General features: G+C 42.1%; 1 protein-coding gene across 1 annotated transcript; it reads left to right on the forward strand.

Annotated features, from left to right (window-relative positions):
* The first annotated feature begins 3,358 nt into the window (after window positions 1–3,358).
* Fam205c (family with sequence similarity 205 member C) lies at window positions 3,359–9,735 on the forward strand. The gene is made up of 5 exons (XM_023716065.1): window positions 3,359–3,550; window positions 4,277–4,322; window positions 4,840–4,900; window positions 5,763–6,247; window positions 9,238–9,735. Exons 1-5 carry the CDS (start codon window positions 3,407–3,409, stop codon window positions 9,561–9,563), a joined length of 1,062 nt encoding a protein of 353 aa, XP_023571833.1. The 5' UTR covers window positions 3,359–3,406; the 3' UTR covers window positions 9,564–9,735.
* Window positions 9,736–11,793: the final 2,058 nt, after the last annotated feature.

Genomic DNA, 11,793 nt, shown 5'->3' on the forward strand with positions numbered 1-11,793 from the left:
ATGGAGAAATTCAATAACAATAATTGTGGACTGCAGCACTCTAATGAAAGCAGGGTCTGACTTTAAACAAGTTTCCTAAAAATGAATGAATAAGAATATTTTTACAGTTGAGTAGTTCACAGAAGCTTTTCATGTATTTCTTTGTTTGTCAATCAAGGTTTGAGGCAGGAAGGGTGAAGGTGGCGACACATACCGACGTACAATACCCCCATCATTAAGAACGACAGATGAGCCGCATTCGTCCTGTGAATGTGCCCCTATTTAGAAAGACTCTGATGCCAGCATCCTGTTGCAGGCACCCTCTATAATGAGGAGCAAATCAATAAACAAACTTAAAGGCTTTTCTGGGAAAAAAAGATGCGAAATCTTTTGAGTTTAGCATACAGCTCTAACTCCTCAGCTCTGAGACAGGAGCAGGGGCTGGGAAAGCTGCTGGAGAAGGATTTGCAGCAGGAGGTTTGAACAGCTCAGTGGGACAGCAGTGGCTGTGTTGTCAGTAGGGTCAGGAGCACACTGGTTGGCAGGTGCAAGGTTTTCTATGTTCCTTTTGTCCGGGACAAGAGGCCTGGTGAACGGAAGACAGCTGTCAGCAGCAGCCTAGGGAGCAGCAAAAGCTACTACAACCTAGAGGTGGCTGGCTGGGAGTCAGTGTGAGAGCGTTGGGTGCTTGTAGTGCCAGCCCTCTGGACGTAGAAGGGTCTTTTGAGCCCAGAGTTGGAGACTCATGTGGGCAACATGGTAAAATGTCATCTTTATTTTTTTAAGTACTACAGATTGAGTATACTTTATCCAAAATGTTGAGACCAAGAAGTATTTTGCACTCCAGATTGTTTTCTTTTTAGAATATTTTCGTATGCAGAGTGAGGTCTCTAGAGAAGAGGAGGAGCAAAGTGTAAACATGAAGTTCACTTGTTTTATATAGACCTTTTATAGATCATCTGAGGGTTATTTTATACAATATTTTCAGTGTGCCTGTGTTTTGAGTGTGGCATGTCATATGAGTTCAGGTATGGAATTTTCCACATGTGGTATTATTTTGAAATCTGAAAATTTTTTTAAGCATTTGGATTTTAGTATTAGGGATAATCAACCTATAAAAAAATACAAGCTGCTTTTACCTAAGTTAACCTGCTACTGAAAAGCTGACACAAGCTGCTTTTTACTTGATTTCAGTAACCTGGCATTTAGTGCTCTTTGGTTGATTAAGTTCCTGTATTTTGAAACGTGAATGTTCATTTAAAAAAAATTAAAGTGGCTTAAAATCATTTCATTTTATGTGTGGCTTTTCTTAAATTATCTTTAATGTAAAGATCTATTTTATTTTTGTATCTATACAAAGGATATTTAAGAAAAATCTATTTCTTTATGAAATAATTTTCAAAATGTTCTTCCTTATAGCTAGTAGAAATGATCATGTTCATGATCTTTTGGCTTTGTGTTAAGATATACTTAATACAAAATTTACCACCTTCATCTTTTTTCTGTGGTGCTGATTGAACCCAGGGCCTTGCTCTATCATTGAGGTACACCCACAACCCCATTTTAACTCTGCAATTCCATGGCATGAAGGCCACTTACAGTGTTGGGCAATCACCTCCATTATTCATTTGCAGAATTCATTTATCACCCTGAAATGAAATTCTTTTTTATTTATTTATTTATTTTACTTCTTTTTTTCCCACAATTTTATTGAGAAACAAATATCAATGACCTGAAATGAAATTCTATACCCATTAAACAAGTCCCTATTGCCCCCTCCTTCTGCCCCTGTAAGGTTAGCTCTTATTTCATATGAATTATTCTAATCTTCAAAACGTAATCATCTTAATGGCAGACAGCACAACTCAGATGTCTTTCTATCTTTAACACTGTCTGACTCAGAGCTGAGCTCATACTGAGCGGTCACCATGTTTGTTTGGAGGAAGGATGTGGGCTGCACAAAGGTTAAATGATCTTTTCAGAGACTTGGGGCCTATGACCACTCATTAATTACAGCAAGAGCTTCTCGAGGAACCTGAGAAACCTTGGAGTATTGGAGGCATTCTATCATGTTGTAAGAGGCTGTGAAAATCCATGTGAACTACCAGTGTTATAAATATGGGCAGAAGTGGTGACCGTTCCTATAATCCCAGCCCCCCGGAAGACTCAGGCAGAAGAATCACAAGTTCACAGCTTAGCAAGATCCTGCCTCAAAATGAAAAAAGACATCACTCAGTGTAAGAGCCTTCAGTTCCGTCCTCAGTACTGCAAAATCAAATGAACAAATGAATAAAAGCAAGACGAAATATTGAATTATGTAGACATTAATCTTCAGACACCAATGACTTGAGGTGTCCAAAGTAGGGCACGCTGGCTCCTCTGAGGGTGTAAAGTGATGCTGCAGAGTACAAAGGAAAAAAATCTTAAAATTTCATTTTATTTAACTTTTATATATTCCTTAATAAATGCTATTATTATATATAAAAAAGAGGCCATGAAGTTAACATTGATGTTTGAATCAGCAGTATTGGTGTTGAGTGGAGAAAATCTTTACAGATAGAACACTCTCCCCTACCAGGGTGGATTCAACCAGAGAACCACAAGTTTGTGGCCCTTAATCAAAAGTCTTTTTAACATATCCTATTTCTATGAATAAGACAGATGTGACAAGATCTGTAGAGACAATTCTGGAAAATTGAGCCTTAGACAGAGCTACAGAAATGAACCTTATTAAATTCCTCTGTGGAAGGCAGTGTTTACAGTCTCTTCTCAGCTAGACCACACAGCCAGGACTTTAACTCTCAGAAATATGTAAAAGGACACCAGCTTTGTGCTTTCCTTGACATATTTTCCATAATCCTCTTCCTGAACCTCTCAATCCTAACCATTCACTATGCCTGTGAGTCAAAAATAAGGTTCCAGATTTAACCATATAATACCTGCTTTATCTTCTTGAGTATCTCTTATCTTCCTAATATAGATGATGTATGTACTTCCTGGATTTCCTCTGACTTAGGCACTACTCCAAAGTCCACACAGTGCACGCAGTCACTGTTATCTGGGGAACAAGTGTCGCACTGTTATAGTAGAAATAGAGACAGGTGAGCTATTGGGATCAAGGAGTAGAAAGAACTTGAAATGGTATGTGTTGCCTGTGACTAGGGTGCCTTTTATCCCAGGCTCTGCAGCCTATATAGACAACCAGAAATCCTGGTCTGAACAACTGAATTACCCTCATGTGCTTCTCTAACACAAATACAACTCTGTGATGCTATGCCTGGTTGGTGGAACAAGAGGGCTTTATGATGTAGTCTAGCTGTCTGGATCCATCATCTGTGAGGCAGAGATGACAAGGTATAGAATCTGGGGGCATTAGATTCCAAGACTTGGAAGCCTGGGAAGAGGGATGGCTAGTGAGGTTTAGATCATGTTGAGCCCTGCCTTTCTTGTGCGGGATGTGGACTACTCCTTGTATACCTATGGATCCATCTTCATTATTGGATTAATAATTTGGCAAGTGAAAAAAAGACGCCAAAAATTAATATTGACACCTAGCAAGAAGTGTTGCCAGGTAGGGAAACACTATGGCCGTGATTGAATGATAAGCATGCAGTAAGATTCCATCCCTTCACTTTGTGCTGATGTCCTTACTGCTCTTCTCTTTTTTCTCCTCTCCTCCCGTCTCCACCTTTCTCCTTCCCTTCCTTTCTCTTTTCTTTCGTTTTTCACTACTGGGGGTTAAACCTAGGGCCATTTCACTGAATTATCTCCAAGCCCTTTTTTATTTTGAGACAGGGTTCCACTAAGTCACTAATTTGCCCAGGCAATAGCCCTTGGCCTCCCAGAGTGCTGAGATCACATGTGTCACCACACCCCACTCCTTCATTTTTTAATGGTGGTGTGTGGGAGGGTGTTCTTCACTGAGTCTCAGAAGAGCTTTGAGTCAGTTTGAGTTATTATTCTGTTTAGTGGACATTAATGGCCTTTAATACTCAGAGTCCTTTGGTTATTGGTATCACCCCATTTGTAATTGGTTACACTTTCCTCCTGTCTTATTTAGAATTCCCTATAGGATTTTTCCATGGGATGAGGGTGAAAGATGTGAAGTATGGAAAAAGCTCAAAATGAGTCAGAAAGGAGTGGAGAGGGAAAGGCTGGTATGAAAAGGATAGGGCATGACAAAGGTATAAACGTATAAAACTGAAACAAAACAAATAAGGAAATTTTTATGGCTTTTGTATAATTTTAGACATAAGAAAATGACCCAACTTCACATTCTAATATTTCTGTCTTTAAGCATCACCGAAGAGTCAAACACAGTTCTAGAGAGAGAACATCAAGAGGTAAAATTTCCACCTCTCCTGTCACTCCCCTCCACTGTGAATAAGGTTCACAAGATACTGACCGAACCCTGAAAGTGGTGCCAGAACACAGGTGCTCTCACTATTGAGGACTATCAGTCACCAAAGACAACTAACAGAAGACTTACTTGCGTGGGAAATCAGAGGCTAGGAACATTCCAACACTCTCTTTCTGAGAATGAAGAATGAAGAAGTAGAGCAGATGTTATACCTGTGTCATTTGCTAGTTTTACATCCCTGTGGAAGTCACTTCATCTCTCAGTCTTGCTCTCCTTAAGACTGGTCATAGTACCAGTGATCCTACCTCATGCTTAAGTGGTTGTAAAGATCAAATGAGATCAGGTGCTAACACCACGTTGTAAATGATTAAGTGGTACATAGACGTGATATAGAGGCTAAATTCCTGGGTTTTCATTTTCCTCTCATTCAAAGGCCTTCAGCTGTCTGTAGGATGGACCTGAATCTTCTACTGTCTACTTACTGCTTTCTTGTTCCTCAGCTAAGAAATCCTCCCAGAACGAAGCTGAGAGACTGCAGAAGCTAGTGTCTCTCATGAAAAGGTGATTTTTTTTTTGCTTTGTAATCTGTGAACTCCAAGCCTGTACTATAGATTTCTTGGCCTATCCTTGGGTCAGTGATGAGAAGTATGGGTGAGAAGTGTGGAAAGAAGACCTAAATGCCACTGGGGCTTTTCAGTGATTGACTTCTCAGGGCACTGGGTGGTTTAGATATCTAAAGAGAAAAGAATCAATTCTGCACTGTGATAGGGTCATGGTAGTTCTACAATTCAAGATTTTATCTGTGTATTGTTAATCAGAGACACTACATGGGGTTACACTTATCCATGAAGCTAATTATCCAGCTAAGATGACTGATTTTGGCTGGGTGTGATGGTGCATGTCTGTAGTTCCAGAACTCTGGAAAGATCACAAGTTTGAGCCTTCTTTGGGGCAACTTAGTGAGACCCATTTTCAAAAAAGGAAAATTGGGGCTGTTATGTAGCTCAGTGCAGAGACCCTGGGGATAATCCCCAGTACCCTTTGCCCCACAAAATAGTATATTTTGAATGAAGAACACATCATTGCTATATAGTCCTTATAGCTACAGACTTTCAGGGGAAGAGTCCTGGTCTGGCTGGATTCTGATGCTGCTGCCAGTTCCAGGGACACTCGTGCACAACCACTGTCAATCTGATCTTCTCACGATTTCTAGAATGGGACTAATCCCAACAGATGCAGAATGTCATGGTAGGGATGCCTAAGGGGTCTCAGAACTAAGGTCTCCCCTAAGGGCCTCAGTTTCCACAGTGTATATAGGTGCAGAACACATACAACTTGGGGCGAGAGGTGGTAACTCTCAGGCCACATTCTTTCAAAGAGGGCGATGTCCCCATCATTAAGTTTTCCATCTTTCCCTTTCCAGTCAGGGGTGGCTTCCCCGCGAAGAAAGTGTGCGGCAGCTCCTGTGTGCAGATCCCTCCTGTAAAATCTGTAATGCCATGGCTCTGGAGATTCAGCAGTTACTTGTGGGTAAAAACAACCAGATCTCTCCTACTTTATCAAGAGCATCACAGAGCTCTTCTCATCTAGGAAGGTTGTCCACATGCAGCGTGCCTTTTGAACAGAGTCAAAAATTGGGTTTCCAGAACTCCAGAGAGATTATGCTGGCACCTAGTCCCACACTATCACAAATAACAGATCAGAAATCTTTCACTCAGTCAGCTTCCCAGTCATCTGGTGGAGTGAGCACCCAAGAGTGCTGGCCTGATCATCTCCAGTCAGTTCAAGTACCACATCTGTTCCAGAATGCAAGAGCTCCCTCTTCTTCAAGCCTTGAGGAATCTGGGATTTCTTCGAACTGGAAGGAGAAAGCAAAGAGTAAGTCAACACTTGCCCTGATGAGCTCAGGTCAGCAGTCCTTGCAAAACTCCCCTTCTTTCCCTGGATCCAGAGCTCTTGCACCTAAAACAACACTCCATAATCTTGTGTTCCCTTCACCTGCTGTTCATTTGTCCAAAAGACCACGAGGTACCCTGCCAGTAGAAAGATATAAATGCATGTTTCTTTTCATACTAAGGGCTCCCATGAACTGTGGGGAGTGCCTCAGCAGCTTTTGCCACACTATTCACAATATTTTCAAAGATTGGGAAACAAACATACATTTCTCTTACCCTGAGTGCTACCACTAAGGCTTCTGTTGAAAAGATGGGGTTTTCATCTCTTTGACCATAGGGCTAATGGAGGCCGGTCAGCACACCACAGAGCAGAAATATCATTGTGACTAAATCCCATACTTCAGCCCACGGTTCTGGTTCTATTGCTTTCCATCTTTCAGCTTTTAAATGACATCTGTCTGTTCTCTGTGGGACATACTGAGGCCCCAATGTATCATCTCTAGGTAATTTTCTGTAACTTCTCTCCTCCTCACAATGAGTCTCTGGTTGGCCTCTAGAAATTTTTCTACAACAGGAGCACCCTAGGCCATTTGTCTTCAATAATTCCTCCATCTCTGTATTTCCTAAAATTTTCTCCATTTAAATTAGCCTCAAATTCTTTTACACATCTCCAAACTTGGATTTCTCTACCTGATCACTGAAAAGCCCAGATCAACATTTCATTTGTGACTCTGGCCAAATGTGAAGACTTGGTGTAGCAACAGCCTCAGAGGCAGCTCCAGCTGTAGTAGGGTTTGCTAGAAATGTTGTCAGTTGGGTTGTCTAGAAGTCTCTGTAGATGCAGAGAATCACACAACATAGGCACTGAGATAATGTTGCAACCGGTGCCACCAGACCTAGGGCCTTCTCTGATTAGGAGATCCCATTTCAGTCCTCAGAAAAGTCCTAGAACAGCACTGTCCTAGAACATGCTTAGCGGCTATTGGATTTTGACTTCCAGAGTGAAGGAAAGAGTGGTTTATTTACCATTGCTGAAGCTGCACTCAAAGATTCAGCACACTGTCCAGCAGCTCTCAGCTTGAAGCAGCACAATCCTGACCTATACAGTCTCCCCTGTCCTGCAGCCCCAGAGGCCAGGGAGATTAGTGACTGTACTGATCTGCTGTGGCAGCACTGCTCATCCATACTTGCTTGCTCAGCCCAAAGCAAAGTTGCAGAGCCACATGGATTACAGATATGGGAGAATCCGCTGGGCACCACCCCTGCCCAAGTGTGTAGTTGCTAGAACTGCAAATTATTGTGTCTACAGCATTTCCAGGGCCCTAAAAGCAACTTGGTTCTCCTGCCCTCTGGAAAGCAGGCCCCTAGACCTGACGTTAACAACCAGGTCAGACACATACCAGGAAGTACCTCCCTAAATAGTTACAGGTCTTAGCCAGCAGTAATAGATCTTACCAGATGCCTGTGCCCCGGTTCCAAGGAATCAGTGAGAAGGGAGAGACATATTTGCATTACTGTCAGGGCTACCTACTCCCTATTTTGTGGCGCTCTGTAGGGCATAGACTCAGCAATCATCAATCAGTATGTAGCCACAAAATGGTGCCTGGGTGCATCATAACCTCTGACTCAGTTTCTCTGAGCAGCAGGGTATGAAGTCCTAAGCAACGCTTTCAAGATTTCAATGAACTTTTTGCAGCATATAAGTATTCCAGCCTGAAGTACAAGAGAATAGAGATGGTGATTCAACAGAGAGACAGCTCCTGTCACCCCTAATCATTTTGCCTTAACTTAATTTCAAAAAAAAGAAAGAAAAGAAAAAGAAAGAACAAAAGAAAAGAAAAGAAAAGAAAAGAAAAGAAAAGAAAAGAAAAGAAAAGAAAAAGAAATCCCTGAAGATGCATTTGGGGAAGTCCCACAAAGACAAAGCATACAGGAACACATCTTATCCATCCAAAGAATATCTTCACTGAGGGAACCTTTAGGATCTAAACAAACAATGGAAAACATTACTTTAGGAACTCCCTACCTCACCAGGATGCCATGTGTCCCAGATACAGAATGGCTCTGCCTATGAGAGGAATTTACGTTTGAACTAAAGATAGGGCAGCAAAATCAAAGGCAACCTAGTTCCAGAACAATCTCCAATGATTCTGCCTAGTGCACCTGTGAGATCTCTCAACCCAGTGGGGTCATGACAGGGGCCAGGTACTTTGTGTATGGCTTGAAGCCAAAGTGAGAAACCTAGTCTGGATGATTTCTGAACACCTTAGCACAGGCCTTCCCAAGGGCAAAAAACAAGTCTCTACCCTAATAGAAAAAACAAGACCCAGGAAAATTCAAAGTAGCTGGGAATCACCATGAAGTATAGCTTTGGGGCTGTCCATAGCCAGAGGAAAAATCCACTGTTTTGAGGTTCAGGGATCAACTGAAGATTTCTAAGTAGAATAGTAGAGCCCTCACTTTACAAATGTATATCCAGGATCTTTCTCAGATAGAATGTCAGTTTAGCTGACATGGTTGTCTTGAGTGAGCAGAGACTCACAAGGATCTGTCTGGATCTATGGAGTCACCATCTCCATCTTCCCTGCTTGCTCTTCCAGGCCAGCACCATCACCAGCCTCTCCCTCATCTTGTTTTCCCAGAACATTCTCTAGGGTTCTTTGGGATTAAAAGACCATATAATAATGATCCTAACAAGACTGTTAGACTAAACTGAATGATCTCCCTGAAACAAAAATGCCCAAGAATGTCAAAACTGACAGGATGTAAGGATCAGACATTACAGTGCCAACTTTTTGGAACATCAGTTAGTGGGCCATATTTTACAAGTCCAGTACTGGAAGGGGCCACATTTTTCAAATCCAAACTCTGCAGGGACAGATGTTTTGGGGCCATGTTTTACAGGGCCAGGGCAAAACTCGGTGTGGGGCAAGAATTTTGGGATCCAGGAGGTGAAGGATCTGGTAAGGGGATCCTATACTCAAAACATCTTCCCCCTTTCAGGTGCTCCAGAAGTTGATTTGGAAAATACGATGACATTCTTTTCACACTGGATTAACCCTGAAGTGAAAGATCAAAGGCACGAGGAACCCATTATCCATTCTAAATCTGAGACAAGGGCCAAATCCAGGACAAAAGGGGTTGAGAAGTTTCCAACCCCCACCAAAGATAGTGTCAAGGACCCTAAGGCCCAGCCTCCCCATACTGCCAAGGGGCACCACTTGACTTTCCTTGATTCCCACACAGTCAGCTCCCACAACGTTCCCCCCAAGGCAGTCAGCCCTGGGGCCCTTGTCACTCACAAAGCAGCTCCAAAATCTGACAACTGACTGGTGCCACCCAACCGACATATATCCCAGGTCTCAACTCTCACATCAGCAGAAGGCATCAGTTTACACAAGGAGAAGCCTCATTTCAAGCAAATGGAGCTTGTAGGTTTTCCAACTCTGCATCCCCATGGAAAAGGCTGTATATGGCCATTTTCATTAACATGAAAGTGAGGCATGCATTCTCCAAATATACTCTATACCTGTAAGCAAAGATCCTCTTGTTTGTGTCTCCTTTTCCTTAATGTGTGTATAATGGCAAGAATAGAGGGAGTAGAAATACCTCTTGTGTGGTATAAGCTTAAACCAAATTTTATTTCAGATGGGTCAGCATTTTACATGCTCCTACTAGCCCTACTCTAGGCTATGAATAAAGGGACTTGAGCAGGAAAGAAGTCCTTGTTCAGGATGAGTCCTGGGTTCAGAAATTCAAATATTTAAGTATTCACTGTTTCTAAGCATTACTGCAGACACTGGGGAGACAATAGTGACCGATAGACAGCTCTTCTCATGGGATCTAGACCAGACAATAAAAACTGAAGCAATATGGCAAGAGTTTGTTAGAGCAAATGGGTGGATACATAGGGCTGCACTTAGCCTAGTTTGGGAGGCAAGGGGCTGTTCATGGGATATGTCCTGAAAGAAGTGATATGTAGTCTTGATTTGCAAATTGGAAGGGGAGCAAGAGTTGGAGGGAGCAGAGCAGGGGAGAGGAGACAGGAGGGGAAGAAAAAGAATTAAAATGTGTTAGGTACATGTACCAACTCTCCACCATAAATGTAATTATTATTTATTGCAAACATGTACTAACAAGAATCACATTTTTAATTTAAAAAAGGATAAGCAGGAAGTAGCCAGGAGAGGTGGAGGAGTAGATGAACTTCCCCAGGCTCTGTGCAAGAGTGTGGTGTTAATTTGTGGCATCCTGTGTCAGAGAGCGGTGACTCATAGATTTGCTCAGTATAACTGTTATACTGAAGTCCCCGTATAATAAAAAGTACATTAAATTGTGTAGAGGAGCAAAGTAAGGTTGCCAAGCAGAATGAATGGTGATTCTTTATTCATTCCTTCAACAAATACTGAGAATCTATCTATATATACAGATATATGTAGCCCAGGCTGCCCTCAAACTTGCAATCCTCCTGCATCAGCTTCCTGAGTGCTGGGATTACCAATATGTGCCACTATGCTCAGTTTGTCAGGTACTTTCATAGGCATTTGGAATGTTGCAGTGAACCAAAGATAGAAAAAGCTGCTCCCAGGGAGCTTATATTAGAAATGTGCTCAGAAGAGAGAGATAAAAAGTATAAGTAAAAAATAAAGTATGTAGAAGCTGACCAGATATATGCAAAAACTCAGGATAAAGGGGTTTAAGGATGACTTGAATGGGGACACATTTTTAAGTAGGGAGTTCAGGGAATTTTCACTAAAAGATTAACACAGCCAGGGATATAGCTTAGTGGCATAGCACCTGCCAAGGAAGTGCGAGATCATGAGTTCAATTCCCAGCCCCCCATCCCAAGAAAAGAGTAAAACATTAACACCAACAAGAACTACAGGAAAAATAAATAAATAAATCCAGATAGATACAGAATTAAAGTATATTTGTAATAGGGTAGCACATACATTGTCACCTCTAAAATCAGAACATTGGGCCGGCCAAATAACTCAGCAGATTAAAGCGCCTGCAAGCAGGTACAGGGGCTGGGGATTTGATCCTGGGGCCTTCTGTGCTGGGCCTGCCCCCTGAGGTGCACTGAAATGGTGATTGAGACTGGGTGTGGTGGCACAGCCTATAATCCCAGCTCTTGGGAGGCTGTAAACAGGCGAATCATATGAGTCCGATCTAATAGTGAGACCCTGAATACCCCTATAGACCTTTCCCTAAAATACAAAAACATAACATCAGGACATTAACAAAATGATGATGTATCTTATAAAAATAAACCTTAGATTCAAACAAACAACAACAACAAAAAACCTACAAGCAGGTGAGATGGTTGGTCATGTGGAGAGCTAGGGAAGAGGAATTTCTGAAGACCTACCAGTCAGGAATTGCAGCAAAGGCAGATGTTTTGGGGTGGAGCAGGCCCTTTCTGTTAGATGGAACAATAAGACCAATAAGCCCAAGGCAGAGCGATCAATGGACAAAGTAGTTAAGGGTGATGTAAAAGCAGTCAGGGGTCAGATGGTGCAAGGCCTTGTAGGTCCGTGTAAGCACGCTGGATCCTGA

Source organism: Octodon degus, unplaced genomic scaffold (genome assembly GCF_000260255.1).
Source record: "Octodon degus isolate 3935 unplaced genomic scaffold, OctDeg1.0 scaffold00045, whole genome shotgun sequence".
Lineage (NCBI taxonomy): Eukaryota > Metazoa > Chordata > Mammalia > Rodentia > Octodontidae > Octodon > Octodon degus.